The sequence below is a fragment of the Hemitrygon akajei genome, chromosome 8, assembly GCF_048418815.1.
Source record: "Hemitrygon akajei chromosome 8, sHemAka1.3, whole genome shotgun sequence".
Classification (NCBI taxonomy): Eukaryota; Metazoa; Chordata; class Chondrichthyes; order Myliobatiformes; family Dasyatidae; genus Hemitrygon; species Hemitrygon akajei.
In genome coordinates this window covers 1,513,699-1,539,874 of record NC_133131.1, presented here as the reverse complement: position 1 = coordinate 1,539,874, position 26,176 = coordinate 1,513,699, and the positions used below count along the sequence as shown (strand labels likewise).

Sequence of the window (26,176 nt, the reverse complement as noted above, 5' to 3'; positions counted from 1 at the left end):
CCCAAAAAAAAGATTTGTCAATACACACAAAATGCTGGAGGAACTCAGCAGGCCAGGCAGCATCTGTGGAAAAGAGTAAATAGTCGAGGCTTCGAGCCAAGAAGTCAACAGTTTACTTTTTCCATAGTTGCCGCCTAGCCTGCTGAGTTCCTCCAGCATTTTGCACATGTTGCCTGGATTTCCAGCATTCGCAAATTTTCTCATGTTTGTTACCCAATTTGTTAAACACAAGTTCCATTTTGAAATCCTTTAGGACTTTTTCCAGTCTTATTATTGTTTTCCAAGTGCTATATAACCATTTCCATAATTTTAAAAAACCATGAATTTTTCCTCTATAGATGTCAGGCTAAAGATTGCTGCATTCTCTTCCTCGTTCTCAAATGGTGACATTACATCTGTGATATTTCACTGCATGAGAATATTCTAGAATCTATGAAATTTTGGAAAATGACAATTAGTGCACACGTCATCTCTTTCAAAATCCCAGCATCATCAGTTCCAGGCCTTTTATTGCCTTTCTGTTCTGTTAATATCTCCAATATGGAAATTTTGTTGAGCTCCATATTAAATCTGGAGCTGTAGTCCTCCATTTCTGAGAGATTTCCTTTACCTTCTGCCATTTCTCTATTTCCTTATTGCAAGTTGCTCTCCTTAAACTCTGTTTACCCTTTCAATTGTACTCACAATCTAATCTTCCCCACTAGCCTACTCTCATACTTTGCTTTTCCTTCCCTTATCACCCTCTTGAACCTCTGCTGAACTCTCAAACTGTCTTCTTCCTCAGGCTCACTGCTTTATTTTAGGCAATACTTTGATCTAAAATTATCTCCTTCAAAAGCCACTCTTCCTGTTCAGCTTTTGGGTCTTCAAGAAATATTTACAGTCTGTAAATGATATATCAATTTTTTTTAAAGCTGAAGTACCGATCCCACATAGCCAACTTGCACATTGTGAAAGTTGCTTTAATTCTGACTACACTAAATCACTTTCGACCTTTAGATACAACAATTACTGTTTCCCAGAGGCCCAATAACTACTAGATCAACAATTAATATGTTGGCATTACACAATACTAGATAATATGAGATAAAACTGCTAATTTGGCTTCTCAGTCCACACTACCACTGCTAATTTGGCTTCTCAGTCTTATGTGAAAATTCTATTCCCCATGATTACTGTATTTACATGCACCTCTAATTTCCTGATTAATACTATGTCCTAGACAGGCATTCCTGTTTGGGGACTTATAAACAACTGTCTGTCCATGGTCTCCTCTACTGTTATGATGAAGCCACCCACTGGCTGGAGACGCAACATCTCATATTCTGTCTGGGTAGCCTCCAATCTATACATCAATTTCGCTCACTTACATCAACACAAGTGTACCACAGGGCTGTGTGCTTAGCCCCTGCTCTACTCACTGTGTTTGTAAGTACAGCCCCAATGCCATGTTTAAGTTTGCCGATGACACCACTGTCATCAGGCGAAACAAAGGTGGTGATGAATCACCATATAGGAGGGAGACAGAAAATATGCCCGAGTGGTGCCACAACAACAACCTCTTACTCAATGTTAGTAAGACTAAGAAGCTGATAATTGACATCAGGAGGAGGAAACCAGGGATCCATCATCCAGTCCTCATCAGAGGATCAGAGGTGGAGAGAGTCAGCAACTTCAAATTCTTCGGTGGTAACATTTCAGAGGATCTGTCCTGGGCCCAGCATGCAAGTGCAATTACAAAGAAAGCACGACAGTGCCTCTATTTCCTCAGGAGTTTGTGAAGATTCTGCATGTCACCTAAAACTTTGATGTGTGGTGGAGAGTATATTGACTGTATGGAAATGCCAATGCCATTCAACGGAAAATCCTTCAAAAGTAGTGGATACAGCCAAGTCCTTCACGGGTAAAGCCCTCCCATCATTGAGCACATCTACACAAAGCGTTGTAGTAGGAAAGCAGCATCCATCGCCAGGGATCTCCACCACCCAGGTCGTGCTCTCTTCTCACTGCTGCCATTAGGAAGGTCATACAGGAACCTCAGGACTCACACCATTAGGTTCAAGAACAGTTATTACTCCTCAACTATCAGGCTCTTAAACCAAAGGGGATAATTTCACTTGTCCCATCACTGAAATGTTCCCACAACCTCTGGACTCGCCCTCAAGGACTCTTCATCTCATGTTCTCAATATAAGGTAGTTTATATGCATAGGTTGATTGTATGTCCATAAAGTGACATTAGGCACAGGAGTGTCAGTACATAAGGTGACTTTGACAGGAAATGATAAAATAGTGGTGGTTGGTGTGTGGTGGGATGGGTTAGTGAGTGGATATGTTGATCAGCCATATTGCTTGGGGAAAGTAACTGTTTTTCATTCTGGTGGTGCTGATGGGTGTGAGAAAAACAGCCCATGAGCAGGGTGGGGGGGGGGGGGTATATCCTTCATGACGTTACTGGCCCTTTTCTGGCATCTTTCTGTATACATGTATAATCTATTTACAGCAACAGATAGCTGACCATAGTTACCCCTGAGCGTCAGCACAGTGCCGGTGATTGGCACAGATTAGAGAAGCCAAAATTGACAATTAATAGAGGCACTCAACACTGCCAACCTTTTAAGATAAAAGATTTCTTCTACCTGTTTACTTCCCAATTATATTTATTCTCTGACTCAGTGTTAGTCATCTCCATTGGCTCATTGCTCACACACATGCCTGTTCTTACGTTTTCATACCATTAATGATTAACAAAGAAGGGAGAGAGAAAGCAAGGAATGATTGATTTGTTAGCCTAACATCAGATGTGGGGAAATTGCTGGAATTAATAATGAAGGATGTGATGTCACAGAACATAATATGATTAAACAGTGTCAATATGGATTTATAGAAGGGACATTGTCAAACACCTCACTAAAATCCATCGACAAAATCCACTGCCGTACCCTCATCAATCCCTCTGCATCACCTTGTCAAAGAACTATAACACGACTTGCATGCAAAAGCATACTGGCTTTCCCTAATTGGGCCATGGTTTTCCAAATGCCCACAAATTCTATCCCCAAGGATTTTCTCCAGTAACCTCTATATCTGATCACCTGGGCCTTGAGGTGGTGATGAGGGAAAGGGGGGAGAGAGACAGAATTCCAGCCAGAGATTCACCACCCTACAAGTCAGTTACTTGAGAACTCATGAGGTAGTCAATCATTTGTCCTGATGGCCTGCTCCTTGCACAAGGCTGTTTTACCCCTGGGTGAAGGTAAGAATCCATTGATTCACGGGAGCCTTTATGCAACATTCTAAGGAGTGGTAAACACTAAGTACACTGCAGATGCTGGGGTCAAAGCAACACGTACAAACAAGCTGAAGGAACTCAGCAGATCAGGCAGCATCCATGGAAACAAACAGTCAACATTTCGGGCCGAGACCCTTCGTCAGGACAGAAGAGGGAGGGGGCAGGAGCCCTATAAAGAAGGTGGGGGGAAGGTGGGAAGGAGAAGGCTGGTAGATGCCAAGTGAAAAACCAATAAGAGGAAAGATCAAGGAGTGGGGGAGAAAAACAGGGAGGGGATAGGCAGGAAAGATGCAGAAGGAATGTAAGGGGAAAGCACTAGTAGAGGAAGGCAGAATCGAGAGAGGTGATAGGCAGCTGGAGGAGGAGGCAGAGTGAAACTGGGATGGGGGAAGGGAGAGTGAGGGAAATTCAATGTTCATGCCAAGCCTTTCCTCTTACTGGTTTTTCACCTGGCACCTACCAGCCTTCTCCTTCCCACCCTCCCCCCACCTTCTTTATAGGGCTCCTGCCCCCTCCCTCTTCAGTCTTGATGAAGGGTTTCGGCCTGAAACATTGACTGTTCGCTTCCACGGATATTGCCCGACCTGCTGAGTTCCTCCAGCTTGTTTGTACGTGTTGCTCTAAGGAGTGGAATGCTTTAATAGTGATCGGACAACTTTTCTTTTCGCTTGTTTTACACAGTTATTTTGAGTAAAATAATTTGGTTATTCAGAAATCACAAACAAAAAATACAGGAGTTCAACTTTGTTATTTCCCTTTGAGTTGTATCAAGACCATAAGACACAGGAAAAGAATTGAGCCATTCGGCACATGGTGTCTGCTTCGCCATTTCGTCATGGCTGATCCATTTTCCCCCTCAACCCTATTCTCCTGCCTGATAATACACACCTTGTAACCCAGACAGCATCCTGGTAAACCTCTTTGACACCCTCTCCAAAGCATCAACAGCCTTCCCATAGTGGGGCAACCAGAACTGTATGCAATATTCCAGCTGTAGCCTAACCAGAGTTTTACAAAGGTGCAACATAATCTCTTGACTTTTGAATTCAATGCCTCGACTAATAAAAGCAAGCATTCCATAAGCCTTCTTAACCACCCTATTGACCTGTGTAGTCAATTTCAAGGACCTATGAACTTGGATGCCAAGATCTCTCTGCTCAGCAACACTATTAAGGTTCTTACCCTTAACAATGTACCACCTCCTTGTATTTGCCTTACCAAGGAGCAACACCTCACATTTATCTGGGTTAAACTCCATCTGCCACTTCTCTGCCCATATCTGCAACTGATCTATATTGCACTGTATTCTTTGCCAGTCTTCTGCACTAAACACAACTCCATCAATCTTGGATTCATCCACACACCTACTAACCCATTCATGGACTGAGATTTCGGAACAGGAATCGGGATAGGAATTAAAATGATTGGCCAGCGGGAAATTATGCTTTTTGCAGGTAAGAGTGGAGGTGCTCAACAAAGCAGTCCCCCAATTTACATCAGGTCTCACCAATGCAGAGGAAGCCACATCGGGAGCATCAGATACAGTATACAAGCCCAAAAGATTAGCAGGGGAAGTGCCACATCAAAGTAATTTTTATAGAACAACAACACAGTTGTCACACCGAGTAATGGGCGTGAATGACAACCGAGCACCATGAACAGTGAAGAGTCCATGCACACAGGAGACTTGCTGAGATTCGAGAACTGCTTGCCCAGCAGAGTAGAGTATTAACAGCAATGATATAAAGTAAACACAGGGGTTCCTTTTCATGTTGGTCCAAGGCAACAGATGGACGACAACAGCAGGATATTATTACACACCGATATGTTGTATTTAGATATGATCAGGAAGTGAACTGAGCCCATGTCACTGTAAGGGATAGCGAGGGGGGGAGGGATTAAACTCTGAACAAACCCTTTATTAAATTAAAATTCTCACTCTTTGCTCCCATATGTAACTTCCTCTGCATAGATTGAAATTCTATCATACAGAAACATCAGTGAATTCTGGAGTCTATATTGTGTCATTTATAAGCATGAAAATCTCCAAGGAATCAAGTGAACCATCACTTTCAGATGGCAACACACTTAGAGGCAGCAGCCTCTCTGAATCCAAAGGAGTGTTTGTCCGTCCTTTACATCTTTTTCATGATCACAAGACACTAATGGTTATCAAGAACATTGGATACTGTAGGTCTACCTCACTAGCAAATTAAGAGCTGGACTTGTTGCGTACCATGTTGTAGCCTGCTTCAGCTACCCAGGGAAGAAGGCATTAGTGGCAGTGCACGGAGGTGACAGGTAATCCAACGGACGGTGCAGGTGATTGTCTTGGATGCTTTTGTTGTGATCGCAAGACCCTGTTGGACATTGGTAATTTAGAATATGGCGTGACCAATTCATTGTTTCATTAACAAGACCGATGACGGGGGAGCTGTGTTGCTTTGTTTGTAGCACGAATCAAGTCCCCTCTCTCTGTGGCTGCCTGAGTTTCTTCTGCATACACGGAACATGACAGCACATTACAAGTGTAACACACTGTAAGGTTTCATAGCTAACGTAATGGCCTCTCTGTAATGTTTCACTGCTGATGTAATAGCCTCTCTGCAGCAGCAATGTTTGGGTTATGACTGGAGATAACAGGGCATTGGAATGTGGGGCTATCCAATGAGAAGAATGTTGTTCTGTCTTGTGGGTCTGGAAGAGGGAATTTTGCAGTCTTTGCTGGCGAGAGAAGAAGGAAGACACGTGTGAGAGAGCTGATAGACCACCCGACAGAGTGGACTGGGAGTGAGGGTCCGAAGGTCAGCGACCCTCGAAGGAGGTCAATGGTTGATGAATGGCCATATCAGTGAGCTCCAATGTGCACTTTTGACTTTTTCCTTAAAGTCGGCCCTTTTTCTTTTTACTTTCTTTACTAACCCTATATTCAGATTAAGACTTATAAAGTTCAAACATTTAATTGCATACGGTGTACAGTCTGATATTTTGCATTGCGGATTTGTAACCGGGAAACACATCATGCAGCATCCACACAAATGAGAGTTTGGTGGGGCCAGAAACTGTCTTCCCCTAGACGAACATGTGCTGGCCGAGCTTGAGGGTTACACAAGCCATTCAACCCACGATGTTGTGCCATCCTCTCAAACTACTCTAAGATTAATCTAACCCTTCCCTCCACAAAGCCCTCCGCTTTTCTATCATCCATGTGCTTCATCCTCTCCCACACAATACAATGGCAAAAAGCATCAAGTGGGAATTTATGGCCATAGAGTAGAAGGAATAAGTTGTAGGGGTACAGTGAAATAGAAGAGCAAGATGGGATTAATGGCATTACACCCTTGGGATAACCTCAATAAGCTGATTTGCTGATTGAGAGATGATGGCAACCCACCACCAGTATTATCACACTACAAGGCCTGGAAAAATAAATCAACTCTTTGCGGCCACAGTCCAGTCGACCTCTGTCCAGAACATGTGAAAACCAAACATTCTCGCTGGTCAGATAGTTTTCCACCCTCCAGAAAGGTAATTCATGTTGTCTACTTAATAAACATCAGAGTGTCTCTGTACATATCCAGGAATGGGCTTGAAGAAACCTAAAGCAGACACTTATTTAATTACCTCCAAGCTTAAAATGCAGTACTTTTCAAGGGAGGGAAAATCTGCACTACATAAAGCAGCTATTTGTTTGGTTTGGAGAATCAACTGTTGTGAGATTTCTCCAACGTTGACCACTTCTAAAAACTCTTGTAGTTCAAAGAACTGTAACATGTGGGTCTCCCAGCAGGGCACTTGGAAATGAGATGGATATTAACCCAGTCCCTAATGTACCACCTCTGCTTAAAAGCCAGCTAACAATTTGAAAAACATCCATAGTATCCACAGGAAACTGGGCATGGTCACAGGTAGGACAGAGTATCACTTCATCCACCCAATCACAATGAAGCAGTGCCCAGCCAGGACTTGGCCTATCTGCTCCACATCAGAGAAATATACAGCTTTGAACACAAGTCAAGATGTACAAAAAAGCTGGATGAACTCAGCAGGTCCGGCAGCATCCGTAGAAAGGAGCAGTCAACGTTTCAGGTCGAGACCCTCCATCAGGACTCAGCAGTCAACGTTTCGGGTCGAGACCCTTCGTCAGGACCCGAAACGTTGACTGCTCCTTTCAACGGATGCTGCCCAACCTGCTGAGTTCATCTAGCTTTTTTGTACGTCTTGATTTGACCACAGCATCTGCAGTGTACTTTGTGTGAACATAAGTCTAGTGCTTTAAAAATAAAAGGACAGGAAATCAAAAAAATGCAACACATAGCCAGGTATTCGACCTTCTGCCAATTCACAGAGACACGACCTTGATAGGCCCATAGTCCTTTCAATGCTTATTAGATTCCTTGCAACAGACCCATTGTCTGATATAAAATCAAACATTGTGTGCAGTTCTGGTCTCACCACTGAAAGGATGTGACTGCATTGGGGAAGGTGCAACAAAGATTCATCAGGGTTGGAACACTTGCTCTGTAGAGAATCTGGAGAGGCAGCACTTTGTATTCCTTGGGAGTTGAGTGACTGGGGGGCAGTGGTGGAGTGGTACCAGGATAAAGGTGTTCCAATTTAAAAAGTATCTCCAGAAAAGCACCAGAATCACAAAAACCTCACACTAAATGCCACTTGGACAGAGGGGAACTTGGTTGTCAGCATGGACCTGGTTGGCCAAAAGGCCCGTTTCTGTGCTATACAACCATGGCATCAGAAACCTAATTAAACAAAGCATGTACCGTAGATTCCGGATTATAAGCCGCTACTTTTTTCCCACATTTTGAACAGCTTTGAACTCTGCGGCCTTTAATCCAGAGCGGCTAATACATGGTTTTTTTTCATGCCGCCTCGTAAACATTTTGCCTCGTAACAGTAGACCAATAAAATTGATGAGTAGTTCACAGAGGTCCAATGAAATTGTACGATAAATCAAGCACACTTTCACAATTAAATTATTGTAAATCAGTCATTTGTACTCACCCTCATCAACATGGAAAACACTCGAAGAAAAGCATTGTGCTGCCTTTATGGCAGTTACTTAGTTTATAATATTTTCGCTTAGTAATTCATTTGTTAGTTAAAGTTAGAAGTGTTTTAACTATATTTGTTTTCTGTACTACATCCCGGGATGCTATGACGTCACACCCGGTTTCGCCGCGTCTTGTGGGATATATACGGGAAGGTGGGGGCATTATGCGAGCGCATCAGACCCGAGCGCGTCAGACCCGATTAGACCCGATCGCGTTACGCGAGCTCATCAGACCCGAGCGCGTCAGACCCGAGCGCATCAGACCCGATTAGACCCGATCGCGTTACGCGAGCGCATCAGACCCGAGCGCGTCAGACCCGAGCGAAAACGCTGCTTTTAAGTTAAAGGCGATCAATAACTTTTCCTGGTAGGCTGCAGTATATATATTTTTACCAGTCGCTAGGAGATATTGGAATGTTGTTCGTGCTGTTCAGTAAAAAAGTATATGCAACGTAATTTGTGTTACCGATACGTATGTATATTTAAAAGTAGCGGTGCGGCCTAAAATCCGGTGCGGCCTTTACAATTAAAAAATTGATTTTATTTCTAAAATTAGAGCCAGCGGCTTTTAATCAGGTGCGCTCTGTAGTCCGGAATCTACGGTAATTGCTATGGCAGATCAGAAGAATGGACAACTTGAAAGCAACAATGAATAACTAAAATAACTGTTGCTGCACTACTTGTAACAGCATAGCAGCCCTCGTAGATAGCCAGGGACCCAGGTACTCCTGTGCCTGTGGGCGTTCCCCGTGTATCCCCCACCCCCGGTCTCTCATGTGTGTAACACCCACTCTCTCACATGCCCAACAGTATTCTCCAGATCTTCTGCTAGGGGAAATTATAGTAATCAATTAACTTATCAAGCAGCCTCTTTTGGGACCCAGTTCCCTCGCACAAAGTTTGCACCCTAGATTGCGAATTTGCAATATGGAGTCCTTGTATTTTATTTTTCACATCTGATGACATTCACAGCTTTATTAAACTCTTATCCCTGACCTTCAGCTCAGTCGTTACCTCCTCTTGTCCAATTCTGTTGTTCCTAATGTTTAAAACTTCTGCCAGCCTCAACCCACAGCAACTGCACAAAGCTGACTGAAAGCATTTGTCCATTTTATTTTTACTCAGTGAACCTTGTTTGTGTTCTTCTACAACATGACTCCCCAACCTGATTAAATAAAAGTGAGTTAAATTCAGCTGAAGGCTATGACTCTGACAGTTCTTACCTCAGCTTCAAAGTTCAAAAAAATTTATCATCAAAGTCTGTATATATTACCATATCCTATCCCTGAAATTCTTGCAGGCACTTACAGGAAAAATAGAGAAATACAATAGAATTTATGAAACAATCAGACTCGTTCAGCACTTGCTCAGAGCAACATACACGAAGTGGTGCCAATGAATACAAGCAGAAATGAGGCCAAGTCAGCAATTAGGCTCTGAGTCTCCCCAATTGCTCAATGCCAAGTCAATACATACACATAGAACATTACAGTACAGGCCCTTCGGATCATGATATTGTGCCAACCTTTAAACCTATAAGATCAATCTTCTATGAGAGGTCACTAGGGGTTCCACAAGAGATAGTGATAAAAAAATATATATTTAAAACTTTGCGCAACCCCGTTAGCAATCTCATTAGAATTCTCTCAGTCCAGTATGGCGATGCACAGTAGGATTGTGTTTTTTCATTCTCATTTTTCATTTGACTCAAGATAGAGGAGGCCGTTAACAATTGGTGAGGGATGTATTGCATGAAGGGGAGGACGGTAGGTTGATGGGGAGTGTGAAGTGTGTTTTCTGAGCATTGAATGGACTCGCCCAACTTGGGCTGTGACGTTAGTCTCTCCCTCCCAAATTATCCCCCCCCCACCCCCCACCCCCCACACTTTGGCTTATGTGTCACCAACTATGGGAGCTAACAGACTCTACCAGTGCAGTAGAATATTGGAGGGGAATTTTCATTCTAAAGAAGGAATTTTTACATGCCGCGACTCAGCTGCAGCCTGTCGCTTTGCTGTTGTTGTAAATGTTGTAAAAGGTGGAGTGTGTAGGTTAGAAGTGAGTTGTATTGAGAAATATTTGTATTTTTGTAGTTTTCTCATTTAGTTATTTTTATATTTTATCAACAGAAATGTATTATGTTAGCCTTATGAGTTTATAAAATTTACGAAAGGGAAAGAAAGATTAATTTCAAAAAAGGTATCTTTTTTTTCTAAGAAAGATTGGCTAAAATTCATTCTCTACTCAAAAGAGCATTGACAATTATTTTGGATTATTACTTCTACAATTTACTGGTCACGCCTACGTACCATGAGCTGTAAATATAATAATTTTTACACAGGGGTTCCCTAAGACCTGAAAATTATTTCAAGGGTTCCTCCAGGGCAAAAAGGTTGAGAAAGGGTGATCTAACCCTTCTCTCCCACATAGTCCTCCATTTTTCTCTTAAATGTCCCTAATGTATCTGCTTCAACCACTACCCATCTCTGTCTATGTAAGAAAAACCTTCTGACCTCCCCTCCATACATTCCTCCAATCATCATACACGGTACTAGCCTGGTACCGCCCTGGTACTAGCCATTTCCATCCTGGGAAAAACTCTCTGTCTGTCCACTTGATCTATGCTTCTTATCTTGTACATCTCTATCAAATCACCTCTCATCCTCCTTCTCCCCAAAGCTCATTCAACCTATCCTTGTAAGACATGCTCCATAATCCAGACAGCATGCTGGCAAGTCTCCTCTGCACCGAGAGAATTCGTAGCTTCAACCAGAAACATGCAGTGTAAGAAAGAAGAAATATGAGCAGACGGACATTTGCTATTGATCCTGCTCTGCCATTCATCAAGATGACCTTCTAGCTCAACAACATGCTCAATAATATCCAAAACTCTGCCAATGAACTCAGTGATGAAGCTTCCACAACTCTCGAGCACAGAGGATTCCAAAGATTTTTCACAGGAGAAATTTATCCTCCTCTTAGTTCCTTATTCTGTGGCACCTGATCCTTGATTCCTCAGCAATGGAAATGCCTTCTTCAAATAAGGACATGTACACTGGAGCAGAATAAGACCATTCTGCCCATCAAGCATGCTCGGTCATGCAAATCAAATCAAGTTTAATTGTCATTCAAACTATACATGCATATAGCCAAATGAGACAGCGTTCCTCAGGGGCCAAGGTGCAAAAACACAGCCACGCATTCAAAGTAACGAGAAAGGGGAAAATAAACATAAGAAAACAAATGTTAGACCAAGTTCCTGAGTTCCAAGTTCCAACTTCCAATTCAATCATGGCTGATTAATTATCCCTCTCAACCACATTCTCCTACCTTCTCCCATCACGCCTTTGATGCCCTTACCAATCATGAACCTATCCACCTCCACATTAATTTTTAAAAATGTATTTTATATAGAGATACAGCAAAGAACAGGTGCTTCAGCCTCATGAGCCGTGCTACCCAACAACCCGCCTATTTAACCCTAGCCTAAAATTAACATACTAACCGGTACATCTTTGGACAGTGGGAGGACACTGGAGTACCAGGAGGAAAGCCACGTACTCACAGGAAGAATGTGCAAACCTTCTTACAGAGGATGCTGGAATTAAACTTAATTCTAATAACATTGTGCTAACCACAACACTACCTTGGCATGCCATATACCCAATGACTTGTAGTGCTTAGCCACTACAGTTATCTGTGACCATGAATTCCACAGATTCACTACCCTCTGGTACAGAAATTCCTCCTCATCTCTATTCTGCAAGGAAATTATTTGTATTCTGAGGCTGTGTCCTCTGGTCCTAGACTTGCCCAGCATAGGAAACATCCTCTCCACATCTAGCTTACCTAGGCCTTTCAATATGCAATAGAGATTCAATGAGATTTCACCTCCCCCCCCCCCCCACACACATTATTCTAAACTCCAGTGAGTACAGGTCCAGTGCCATCAGATGCTCCTGATATGTTAATCCTTTCATTCCCTTTTTTACTCTCTCCAATTCCAGCATATCTTCTCTAAGATATGGGACCCAAAACTGCTCACAATACTCCAAATGTGATGTGATCATTATCTTATAAAGGCTCAACATTACATCCTTACTGTTATATTCTTATCCTCTCCAAATAAATGCTAAAATTGCATTTGTGTTCCTTACCACTGACTCAACCTGCAAATTAACCTTTAGGGAATCCTACACAACTCACACACCTCTGATTTTGGAATTCTTCGAAGCACCTTTGCTTCGTTAAGCAAGGAGACCAAAACCATACATGTAGTCTCACTAAAGTGTTAAATAATTTCAGGAGGACTTCCTTAAGACTAACATGCCTTTTAAGACTAACATGCCACTAACATTCCTTATTGCTTTCTGACCTGCATGCTAGCTTCAAGTGAGCTGCTTATAAGAACACAATTTCTGCTGGTTAATACTTAATCTCTCACCATTTAATCAGAACATAAAGTACAGTACGGCACAGGCCCTTTGGCCCATATAATGTGCCAAACTTTTAACCTACTCCAAGACCAACCTAACCTTTCCCTCTGACACAGCCCTCCATTTTTCCATCATCCGTTTGCCCATCAAAGTCTCTTAAATGAGCTTGCCTCTATCAGCACCTCTGGCAATATGTTCCACACACCCATCACTCTGTGTTTAAAAAAAAACTACCTCTGACAACACCCCTATACTTTCCTCCAATCACCTTAAAATTATGCTCCCTCATATTAACCATTTCTACTAAAAACACTGACTTTCCACCTTATCTATGCCTCTTAGCATCATATACATTTCTATTAAATCACCTCTCATCCTTGCTTGCCCAACCTTTCCTCTTAAGACATACTCTCTAACCCAGGCAGCATCCGGGTAAATCTCCTCTGCACTCTCTCAAAAGCTTCCACATTCTTCCTATAATGATTCAGAGTAATACAACATAGAAACAGGTCTTCCATGCTGAAACCATTTAAACTGCCTACTCCTATTGACCTACAATGGGACCATAGCCCTCCCTCCATACCTCAACCATCTATGTACCTATCCAAACTTCTCTTTAACATTGAAATCAAGTTCACATGCGCTCCTTGTGCTGGCAGCTCATTCCACACTCTCACAACCTTCTGAGTGAAAATGTTTCCACTCATGTTCCCCCTAAACATTTCACCTTTCATCCTTAACCCATAACTTCTGGTTGTAGTCCCACCCAACCTCAGTGGAAAAAACCTGCTTGCATTTACCCCTCATAATTTTGTATACCTCCATTAAATTTCTTCTCAATCTTCTACGTTCCAAAGAATAAAGTCCTAACCTACTCAACTTTTCCTTATAATTCAGGTCCTCCAGACCCAGCAACATCCTTGTAAATTTTCTCTGTACTCTTTCAATCTGCTTACATCTTTCCTGTAGGTAGGTGACTACAACTACACCCAACAATCCAAGTAAGGCCTCACCAATGTCTTGTACAACTTCAACATAACATCCAATCTCCTGCACTCAGTACATTGATTTATGAAAGCTAATGTGCCAAAAGCTTTCTTTATGACCCTATCCACCTGCGACGCGACTTTCAGCACATTATGGATCTATATTCCCAGATCCCGTTGCTCTACCACACTGCTCAGTGCCCTACTGTGTAAGACCTACCTTGGCTGATCCTACTGAAGTGCAAAACCTCACACTTGTCTGAAATAAGTTCCATCTGTCATTTTTCAGCCCATTTTCCAACTGATAAAGATCCTTTTGCAAGCCGTGATAGCTTTCCTCACTTGTCCACTACACCACCCCCCCCCCCCACCAATCCTGGCGTCATCCACATATTTACTGATCCAGTTAACCAGATCATTGATATGGATGACAAACAAAGGACCCAGTACCAATCCCTGCTGCACAATGCTGGTCACAGACCTCCAGTTAGAGAGGCAACCCTCTACTACCACTCTCTGGCTTCTCCCACAAAGCCAATGTCCAATCCACTTTACTAACTCATCTTGAATGCCAAGCAACTGAACCTTCTTGACCAACCTCCCATATGAGACCTTGTCAAATGAGGTGACCAGAACTGAACACAATATTCCAAGTCTGATCTAACCAGAGTTTTAAACAGCTGCAACGTTACCTCATGAACTTAACTTAATCCCCCCCCCAACTAATGAAGGCACACACACCAACTTGCATGGCAACTTTATGGGGTTTATGGACATGGACTACAAAATCCCGCTGTTCCACCACACTGCTTAAAATTGTCTTTTCCTTGTGCTCTGCCTTCAAGTTTGACCTTTCAAAGTACATCACTTCACAATTTTCTGGATTGAATTTCATCTGCCACTTCGTAGCTCAGCTCTACATCCTATCAATGTGCCATTACAACCACTGAGAAATTCCTACACTATTCACAACACCATCAACTTTCTTTTAATAAGTAAGCCTTAATTAACCAAATTAATAGGTGCATTGTACCAAAGTAAGTGATTTCACATTTCTATCTTGTACTCCAGTTGTCACTCAATGTGGCCTTATTCCCATGAAACCTCTGTAAATCAATCCCCCTGCTCGCAATCCTAACTATCAAACTTGGATATCTGATGTATGGTTCCCTCAGCTGAATTGCTGATATACACTTACTGTGCACAAGTTTTAGGCACCTGTATATAACTAGGGTGCCTAACACATTTGCACAGTACTGTAGCAATTTTATGTATTGCACTGTACTGCTGCCACACATAAAAAAATAAATTTCATAACACTTGTGAGTGATGATAAACCTGATTCTGATATGGGTCTCTATTGTGGACTGAGAGTGGGAAGGGGGAAGGGAGAGGGGAGGGAGCAGGAAGCAGCAGAGACACATTCTGTAATTATCAATAAATCAATTGTTTGGAATCAAGTGACCTTGCCTGGTGTCTCAGGACTGGGTGTATCTGTACCCAGAACACCCCCGATCACTCCTTCTCTGTTACATGTCCTATCCCTCCTGTGGTGCGCCACCCTCACCATTCTAAACATCCTTTCCTGTTGCCAAATTCACAACTCACTCTCCGCTCCACATTAATAAATACAGTACTCTGCAAAAGTCAGGCACTGTAGCTATATATACTGAATGTGCCAAAGACTTCTGCACAGTACTGTTGTTACAGTACTGATTCCGAGCTTCTCCTACTACTGATGTAGGCTAACAGATCAGTAGTTTCCTGTTTTCTCTCTCCTCTTCTTCAATATTGAGGACATATTTGTTTCCTTCCAATCCATAAGAATTTAAGTTTCTACAGAATTCAGGAAAATCACAACTGGGAGGTTTACTATCCCGACACCCACCTGTCAAGATGTGGCTCATCGGTCGTTAGAATTTATCAGTTTCTAATCTTGCTAGACCCCTGGTTCTCGATATTTTGGGGAGGTGTTGCTGCTTTTTTCCCCCACAAGACTGACACAAATAGTTTAACTGCTCTGCAGTTTCCTTGTTTCCCATTATAGATTCTCAGGACTCTGACAGTAATGGATTCGCATTTTCCTCAACAGTCTACGTACCTGTAAAATCTCTCACACTGTGTTCATGTATACAAGAGAGAAGGATAATCGCTGCTGCTGATCGGGGAGAGAAAGGTTCATGAGCCCTAACTAGAGAAACATACAGGTGGTCTGAACAGGGAGGCATTTCTTTGAGCAATTTGAAAGGTAACCTGTAACTCCATCTATATTCTCACTTCTATCCAACAGCTCATTCTTACTTTACATAATTATACACTCTCACTTTCAAATTTCAATCAGGCCACAGCAAGAACACTTGGGGCAGGGATGCAGGTTTCCACTCTGTCACCCCACCACCACCAAGGCCTCATCACATGGACTGCAAGCGGTTTACTGTTCACCTGTGCTATGCACCCATTTATTTTGAATTATATTTTATTAACTTATTTGTTGTAATATTTTGTTTTATGTGCTGTATGTGATTTATGTTTTGTGGGTACACTGTGGTCCACAGAAACTTTGTTTCATTTGGCTGTATATACGTACAGTCAGATGACAATAAACTTGAATTGTCTGGAGCAGCTGCCCTGTTTCACAACAACGTGGCTCAGCTCAAACTTGCTCTCATGTTTTGGATTTCCTTACTAGAGGAAATAGTTTCATGTAACTACCCTATGAAATCTCAATCGTTTTAAATACCTAAATTATATCCCCCTTGACCTCCCAAACAAGGGAATTCAAACCAACTTTAAGCAATAGTTGATTTTGCAATTTAACCCTTTAAGTCTAAGAATAAATTCAATAAATTAGAATCAAGTTTAATATCACTGTTTATGTCGTGAAATGTGTTTTGTGGCAGCAATACACTGCAATACATATTTCAACCATAAATTACAATAAGAAATACATATGAAAAATTAAATTAAACAAGTAATTCAAAAAAAGGGAAAAAATAGTGAGGTAGTGTTCATGGGTTCATTAAGAAATCTGATGGCTGTGGGGAAGAAGCTGTTCCTGAATTGTTGATTATCTGTCTTCAGGCTCCTGTACTACCTCCTTGAGAGTAGCAATGAGAAAGGACCATGTCCTGGGTGATGGGGGTCCTTAATGATGAATGCTGCCTTTCTGAGGCAACAGCTTTTGAATGATGGGGAGTGTAGTGCCCATGGCAGAACAGGCTTGAGTTCACAACTCTTGTAGAGTTGACAACTTTGGATGCCAAGTTACTGGAGATATTTAAATCTCCCTGTGCCTTGTAGCCCATCACAGCTGCCTACGTCCCCTTCATGGTGTGGTGCTCAAACATCAGAAAAATACCCATCTGGCCCCAGTCACTGCTCCACCATGCAGCAAGATTATGACCAGCCTTTGGCCTCAGGGCCACTTTCCTCTGATTCTTTAAAATCCCACAACAAGCTGGATGCAGTTTGACCAAGGTTCGGTGACAAAATCCCAGGATTTTGTATTGCCAAGAACAGAACAGCACCGTGGGTCAAAGGCCTGTTCCTGTCCTCTGCCAATACTCCATTAGTTCTGATGCAAGGCCATTGACCTGAAACCCCAACTCTTTTCCTCTCCACGTACATTATGCCTGGCCCAGCTGTTCTTATTCCTCTTTGGCATAAAACGTATGAGAGTTTGATGGCTCTGGGCCTGCACTCACTGGAGTTTAGAGGAATAACAGAGGATCTCATTGAAACCTATTGAATACTGAAAGTCCTGTATAAGATGGAAGCTGAGAGAATATTTCCTATAGTGGGGGAGTCCAGGACCAGAGGGCACAGCTTCAGAATATAGGGCTGTCCCTTTAGAACAGAGATGAAGAGGAATTTCTTTAGCCAGAGGGAGGTGAATCTGTGGAACTCATTACCACAGATGGCTGTGGAGGCCAAGTCATTGGGTATATTTAAAGCAGAGGTTGATACACTCTCGATTAGTGAGGATGCCAAAGGTTACAGGGAGAAGGCAGGAGTATGGGTTTGAGAGGGATAATAAATCAGCCATGATGGAATGGTGGAGCAGACTCAATGGGCCAGATGGCCTTATTCTGCTCCTATGGTATTATGGTCTTACTGCTTATTTTTTGTACCAACAGGCTGCATTTAATGACATGTACATGGACAACAAAATCCACAGGCTCATTTACACCTCCTCATTTTCTACCAAGAGAATACTTCCACTTCTTTTTTTCGCATCAACACTACGTGTTCTTAAACCTCCCACCACTAGATATAATACTCATCACTCACTTTATTTGGCTTCTTTTATAAGTACACACATAGACATTAAATAGATAATTGCCATGCACATAGTGTCTTACCCAGACACACACTCATCACTCTTTTTTTTAAAAAAAAATTATTGCGTTTTTAAGTGATTACAGAGTAAAGTATAGGAAAAAAATGTATATAACCCTTCCCCCCTCCCCTTAACCCCTCCCCCCTAACTTCCCTATAGAAAAAAAAAGAAAGAGTGCCTGGATGTTGGAAGATCTCCACATGCTCCATGGAGTTCGTAATAACTTTAGTGTATATATTTATTTCTTTCCCCAAGTAACCAATTGTTTCGTCTTCAGAGCACCTATATATTTAGTCCTGTCTTTTGTAAATAAGGGCACCAAATTTTCAGAAATGTTTCATATTTATCTCTTAAATTAGAAGTAATTTTTTCTAGTGGAATACAGCCATAAATTTCTTTCTTCCAACAATCTATACTTAAATATGTATCCGATTTCCAAGTAACTGCAATAGCCTTTTTGGCTACTGCCAGTGCAATTTTTATGAATTCTTTCTGATATTTATTCAGTTTGGGTTTTGGTTTTATCCCTTCAATATCACCTAGTAAGAGTAATATTGGATTATGAGGAAGTTGTGTTCCTGTAATTTGTTCCAATAAAAGTCTTAAATTTGTCAAAAAGGTTGAATTTTAGAACAAGACCATGTAGAATGTAAAAAAGTACCAGTTTCTTGGTTACATCGGAAACACTGATCAGATAAATTTGGGTTTAATTTATTTATTTTTTGTGGTGTAATATATAATTGATGTAGAAAATTATATTGCACTAATCTTAACCGAACATTTATCGTTATTTGTCATACTATCAAGACATAGTCTTGACCAATTTATTTCTTCAATTTTAATATTCAAATCACTTTCCCATTTTTCTCTTGACTTATGGACTCCTTGTTTAATTGCCTGTTTTTGAATCAAATTATACATACAAGATATAAATTTTTTAATCTTTCCTTTTTGAATTAAAATTTCTATTTCATTAGATTTCGGCAATAACATTGTTTGACCTAATTTTTCTCTTAAATAAGCCCTTAGTTGAAAGTAACAAAAAAAAGTATTATTCGATACTTTATATTTATTCTTTAATTGATCAAATGACATTAATATACCTCCTTCAAAACAATCTCCTATATATCTAATCCCTTTTTGAAACCAATTGTATAAAAGTTGATTATCCATTGTAAAAGGAATAAGTCTATTTTGAATTAAAGATCTCTTTGTTAATAAAGATTTTTTTGTCTCATCATCAACATTTATCTTATTCCATAAGTCAATCAAATGTTTTAATATAGGAGATTCTTTCTTTTCCCGTATCCATTTAGATTCCCATTTATATATAAAATCTTCTCGTACGTTTTCTCCTATTTTATCTAGTTCTATTCTAATCCATGCCGGTTTATCTTTCTCGAAAAAAGATGCAATAAATCTAAGTTGATTCGCTTTATAATAATTCTTAAAATTTGGAAGTTGTAACCCTCCTAGATCAAATTTCCATGTCAATTTTTCCAACGATATTCTTGACATCTTACCTTTCCAGAGAAACTTCCTCACATATTTGTTTAACTCTTGAAAAAACTTCTGGGGTAATTGTATTGGTAATGATTGAAATAAATATTGTAGTCTAGGGAATATATTCATTTTTATAGTATTTACTCTACCTACTAATGTTATTGGTAATGCCATCCATTTATCAAGATCTTCCTGAATTTTTTTCAAAAGTGGTAAATAATTTAATCAAGCGGAAAGAACGCATAAACTTCCAGAATCTTTTTCAACAGCTATTTTAATAGTATTGCCAAAAAAAGATAGAGACCTTTTAAAACCAGCATCATATAGACCTATTTCTTTATTAAACACTGATTATAAAATAATAGCAAAAATCTTATCTAATAGATTATCTAAATGCTTACCAAAATTAGTGCATATGGATCAAACAGGATTTATTAAAAATAGACAATCGGCAGACAATGTAACCCGGTTAATTAGTATACCGTAGATGTCGGATTATAAGCCGCTACTTTTTTCCCACATTTTGAACAGCTTTGAACTCTGCGGCCTTTACTACGGTGCGGCTAATGCATGATTTTTTTTCATGCCGCCAAAAACATTTTGCCTCGTAACAGTAGACCAATAAAATTGATGAGTAGTTCACAGAGGTCCAATGAAATTGTACGATAAATCAAGCGCACTTTCACAATTAAATTATTGTAAATCAGTCATTTGTACTCACCCTCATCAACATGGAAAACACTCGAAGAAAAGCATTGTGCTGCCTTTATGGCAGTTATTCAGTTTATAATATTTTCGCTTAGTAATTCATTTGTTAGTTAAAGTTAGAAGTGTTTTAACTATATTTGTTTTCTGTACTACATCGCGGGATGCTATGACGTCACACCCGGTTTCGCCGCATCTTGTGGGAAATACCGGTTTGCGATAAACGGGAAGGCGGGGGCGAGCGGCATTACGCGAGCGGCATTGGATCTGAGCGAACGCTGCTTTTAAGTTAAAGGCGATCAATAACTTTTCCTGGTAGGCTGCAGTATATATATTTTTTACCAGTCGTTTGGAGATATTGGAATGTTGTTCAGTAAAAAAGTATACGCAACGTATATTTAAAAGTAGCCGCGTTACAGGCACGGTTCAAAAAAAAGCATTTGCAATATGTATTTGTTTATGTTACCATATGGATTTAATTAAAAGTTAAAAAATCCTCACGTGTAATATCTTTCTGTGTAAATATCTCATATTACAACGTGGGACACCTGCGGCCGAAAATCCGGTGCGGCCGAAAATCCGGTGCGGCCTGTACAAGTACAAAATTGATTTTCTTTCTAAAATTAGAGCCAGCGGCTTTTAATCAGGTGCGCTCTGTAGTCCGGAATCTACGGTAATTCACTTAGCGCAAAAGAGGGAGGAAGCGAGTGTGGCAGTTGCTTTAGATGCAGAAAAAGCATTTAATAGATTGGAATGGGATTTTTTATTTAAGGTATTGGAAAAATATGGATTAGGAACATCATTTATAAAATGGATTAAAACCTTAAATACTAATCCCAAAGCTAAAGTAGTGACAAATGGTCAAATTTCAACATCATTTCAGTTAACAAGATCAACTAGATAGATAGATAGATACTTTATTCATCCCCATGGGGAAATTCAACTTTTTTTCCAATGTCCCATACACTTGTTGTAGCAAAACTAATTACATACAATACTTAACTCAGTAAAAAATATGATATGCATCTAAATCACTATCTCAAAAAGCATTAATAATTGCTTTTAAAAAGTTCTTAAGTCCTGGCGGTAGAATTGTAAAGCCTAATGGCATTGGGGAGTATTGACCTCTTCATCCTGTTCGAGGAGCATTGCATCGATAGTAACCTGTCGCTGAAACTGCTTCTCTGTCTCTGGATGGTGCTATGTAGAGGATGTTCAGAGTTATCCATAATTGACCGTAGCCTACTCAGCGCCCTTCGCTCAGCTACCGATGTTAAACTCTCCAGTACTTTGCCCACGACAGAGCCCGCCTTCCTTACCAGCTTATTAAGACGTGAGGCGTCCCTCTTCTTAATGCTTCCTCCCCAACACGCCACCACAAAGAAGAGGGCGCTCTCCACAACTGACCTATAGAACATCTTCAGCATCTCACTACAGACATTGAATGACGCCAACCTTCTAAGGAAGTACAGTCGACTCTGTGCCTTCCTGCACAAGGCATCTGTGTTGGCAGTCCAGTCTAGCTTCTCGTCTAACTGTACTCCCAGATACTTGTAGGTCTTAACCTGCTCCACACATTCTCCATTAATGATCACTGGCTCCATATGAGGCCTAGATCTCCTAAAGTCCACCACCATCTCCTTGGTCTTGGTGATATTGAGACGCAGGTAGTTTGAGTTGCACCATATCACAAAGTCCTGTATCAGTTTCCTATACTCCTCCTCCTGTCCATTCCTGACACACCCCACTATGGCCGTGTCATCAGCGAACTTCTGCACATGGCAGGACTCCGAGTTATATTGGAAGTCTGATGTGTACAGGGTGAACAGGACCGCAGAGAGTACGGTTCCCTGCGGCGCCCCTGTGCTGCTGACCACCGTGTCAGACCTACAGTCTCCCAACCGCACATACTGAGGTCTATCTGTCAAGTAGTCCACTATCCAATCCACCATGGCAACTAGGCAAGGTTGTCCATTATCACCTGCTTTATTTGTGCTGGCAATAGAGCCATTAGCTGAATTAATTAGAATGGACCCAGATATTAAGGGTTTCAGAGTTAATCAGGAAGAATACACGATTAACTTATTTGCTGATGATGTTCTACTTTATTTAACAGATCCATTGCATTCATTACGCAAATTATCTTATAGATTAGAAGAATATGGGAAAATATCAGGTTATAAAATAAATTGGGATAAAAGTGAAATTTTACCTCTTACTAATGGACATTATAGTCAATGTCGATTAATAACTCAATTTAGATGGCCGGCAAATGGTATAAAATATTTAGGTATAAGAGTTGATAATGACATAAAAAACTTACACTCGTCACTCTTGAAAGGACAACTGAAACATGGATAGAAAGAAGCGTGCACAGGCTGAGACAGATCAATGGATAGGCACATCTGAATGCATTACAGGCTCACTATTTCAAGGATTGCTCCCGGAATTCTGTCTTGAAATCAGATACATCACAGTCAAATCACATTAGTCCACGTTATTTACACAAAGAGTTGCTCTTTTATTCTTCATTCCAAACCTTGCATTCTACAATGACGACAACTCTTTACGATGTCATGCTAACCTTACCAGAGTCACAGAAGCTTTCTAATGACATCACAGCAGCCTGACTACCCTCACAGGTTAACTATTTCCAAGGACAGTGTCCGTGCCAGTTTCTAAAACTGGTTTTAAGCCTGGACCACTGGTTAATGGGATCTGTAGAATCTTTAGCTGTGATCGTGAAGCTGGTAATGGGGTAACATTCTAATATTCTATAAAGCCTGAAATCACTTCAAACTACTCTGAATACTTCTCCCATGACCAACAAATTGCCAAATAAAAATGTGATGTATGTTAATACTGTCTGAAAGAAAAGGAATATTAATGAACTCAAAAAAGAGAATCTTTACAAGAATAAGCCGTGGAATGCTTTTACATTCTTTACATACATAGTCAATGCTTCCTGTACTGTTCTATAACATCAAAGGCTCTGCTGTCACTCATGTGGCCCCCTGGGGTGATACCCTACTACAATAACTGAGGAGCTTCCTCACCCAACTTGGCCCCTCCTGCTCCAGTAACAGCAGAACCCTAAGCTGTGGTCCTTCTCCACAAAGCCCTGGCGGTGGCTGTACCAAGCTTCAGTGCGTCTCTCAGCATGTCCTCTTGCAGCCTGGAATGTGCCAGTCAGCAGCATTCCTCCCAACGAAGCCCAAGGAAAAGGTTGCGTTGCTGAGCATTAAGATATTCCAGGAAACTGGACATTGACTGACCACCCAACAACCCCTGCACCTTCCTCTTATGAGAACCAAACTTATTATTTCAAATCGTCACCAAGGAAGTTGCTTTTGGTTATTCCCACTAATCACGGCCTTCTCTACATTCAGATGTCATATGTTCAGGTCAACTCGTGACAGAAAGCAGATTACTGCGTGCCACATCCAAATTACACTTCAGCTGAAGCACAGCCTCTAAACAGAACTCAGCATAAGGCCACTCTCTCCCCAAGATGCACACAGAAACAGGAAACAAACTCATAGAACACAGAAATCTACAGCACATTACAGGCCCTTCAGCCCACAACATTGTGCCAACCATGTAACCTGCTCTAGAAACTGCCTAAAATTTCCCTACCACATAGTCCTCTATTTTTCTAAGCTCCATGCACCTATCTAAGAGCCCCTTAACAGACCCTATTGTATCCACCTCTACCACCATCGCTGGCAGTGCATTCCATGCACCCACCACTCTCTGTGTGAAAAACTTACCCTTTGACATTCCCTCTGTACCTACTTCCAAGCACCTTAAAACTATGCCCTCTCAATGCTAGCCATTTCAGCCCTGGGAAAAAGTCTCTGGCTATCCACACGATAAATGCCTCTCATCATCTTATACACCTCTATCAGGCCCCCTCTCATCCTCCATCACCCAAGGAGAAAAGGCCAAGTTCACACAACCTATTCTCATAAGGCATGCTCACCAACAAAGGCAACATCCTAGTAAATCCTCTCTGCACTCTCTCTATAGTATCCACATCCTTCCTGTAGTGAGGTGACCAGAACTGAACACAATACTCCAAGTGGGTCTAACTAAGGTCTTATATAGCTGTATATAGTTGTATAACATTACCTCCCAGCTCTTGAACCCTATCCCACAGCTGATGAATGCAAACATATCATACGCCTTCTTAACAACACTGACAACCTGCACAGCAGCTTTGAGTGTCCTAGGGACACAGACCCCAAGATCTCGCTGATCCTCCACACTGCCAAGAGTCTTACCATTAATATTATATACTGTCTTCAAATTTGACCTACCAATTTACACCACACTTATCTGGGTTGAACTCCATCTGCTACTTCTCAGCCTAGTGCTGCATCCATTCAATGTCCAACTGTAACCTCTGTCAACCCTCCAGACTATCCACAACACCCCCAACTTTTGTGTCACCAGCAAACTTACTAACCCACCCTTCTACTTTCTCATTCAGGTCAGTTATAAAAATTACAAAGAGCAGGGGTCCCAGAACAGATCCCTGAGGCACACCACTGGTCACTGACCTCCATGCAGAATATGATCTGTCTACAACCACTCTTTGCCTTCCGTGGGCAAGCCAGTTCTGGATCCACAAAGCAAGGTGTCCTTGGATCCCATGCCTCAATACTTTCTGAATGAGCCTTGCATGGGGAACCTTATCGAATGCTTTACTGGAATCCATATACACTACATCCACTGCTCTACCTTCAACAATGTGTTTTGTTACATCCTAAAACTCCTTATTACATTGCCAGTGATCCAGGTTCAATGCCCACCGCTGTCTACAAAGAGTCTGTACGTTCTCTCCATGACCATGTAGGTTCCTCTGGGTACCCGGTTTCCTCCCACATCCTAAAGACGTATGGGTTAGGGTTAGTAACTTCTGTGCATGCTATATTTGGGCCAGAAGCATAGCAACACTTGCAGACTACCCCCAGAACAGTTCACAGTATGTTTCAATGTACATGTGACAAATAAAGCTAATCTAATCTTCATCTATAAAATTATTGCTGGAGGATGTGGTTTTAAAGGATGAGAAATGGCTCATGCTTCATTCCCAAAGCCAACAATGTTTCAGCTGTTCAAAGTGTTCTAACAGTGCGGGGCCCTGCACCTCTATGGTAGACAAACGCAGCACCACCAGAGTGTGATGCACAAAGAGGGACAGATAACTGGTCACCCAGGATGCTGCCATAATGTCCAACTAGTAATTTGTAGTGCTGCCCATATGCAACGTGCCAGATATAAGCTCACCATACCACAACCAATTTCAAAACACATTTCAAAAAGCCACAAAATCAAACAGCTCAAAAAGAGTTAATGCCAAGCTTATTTAACATGTTGAAACTGCTGGCATTACAATATTTAATTTCAACATTATGCAGGAAACAAAAATCTCTGAGGAACCATTGAAATGTCATTTTTAATATACAAAAGAAAAAACGTATTTTGCACTTACCCTATCTTGGTGAAGAGCTTCCCTTGGGCATGAAGAAAATTCAGGATAAATCTTTTATTCAGCTTTTTTTTTAGGGAAGAAGATAGAAGGGAAGGGAATAAAAAAAGAAAGAAAGATACAATTAATCTTCTTGCAGTGCGTTTTTATCAGCAGTCAACATCAGAGGCAGAGGACAGCATGACCACAGCTCAGTGGCAAGGAACAGATGCCTGGAGGCGAAACGTGCCCGGAGTCACAGTCCTGCTCCTGCTGCCAAGGCTCGGTACCGCCCTCTGCTGGAAATCACCCATATCTGAAGCCCCAAGCATACCCTGACCTTGAAACCCATTTGACAGCAGGGGAATGACA

At 41.3% G+C, this 26,176-nt stretch overlaps 1 protein-coding gene across 3 annotated transcripts in view; it reads right to left on the bottom strand.

Moving 5' to 3' along the window:
* Positions 1 to 26,176, bottom strand: part of smg6 (SMG6 nonsense mediated mRNA decay factor) — a 520,319-nt gene that overhangs the window by 373,927 nt on the left and 120,216 nt on the right. For all 3 annotated transcript variants that reach the window (XM_073053020.1, XM_073053021.1, XM_073053022.1), the window contains one exon: positions 25,829 to 25,890. In XM_073053020.1, coding sequence (XP_072909121.1) covers positions 25,829 to 25,890 — 62 coding nt within the window. The remainder of the gene's footprint in view (positions 1 to 25,828; positions 25,891 to 26,176) is intronic.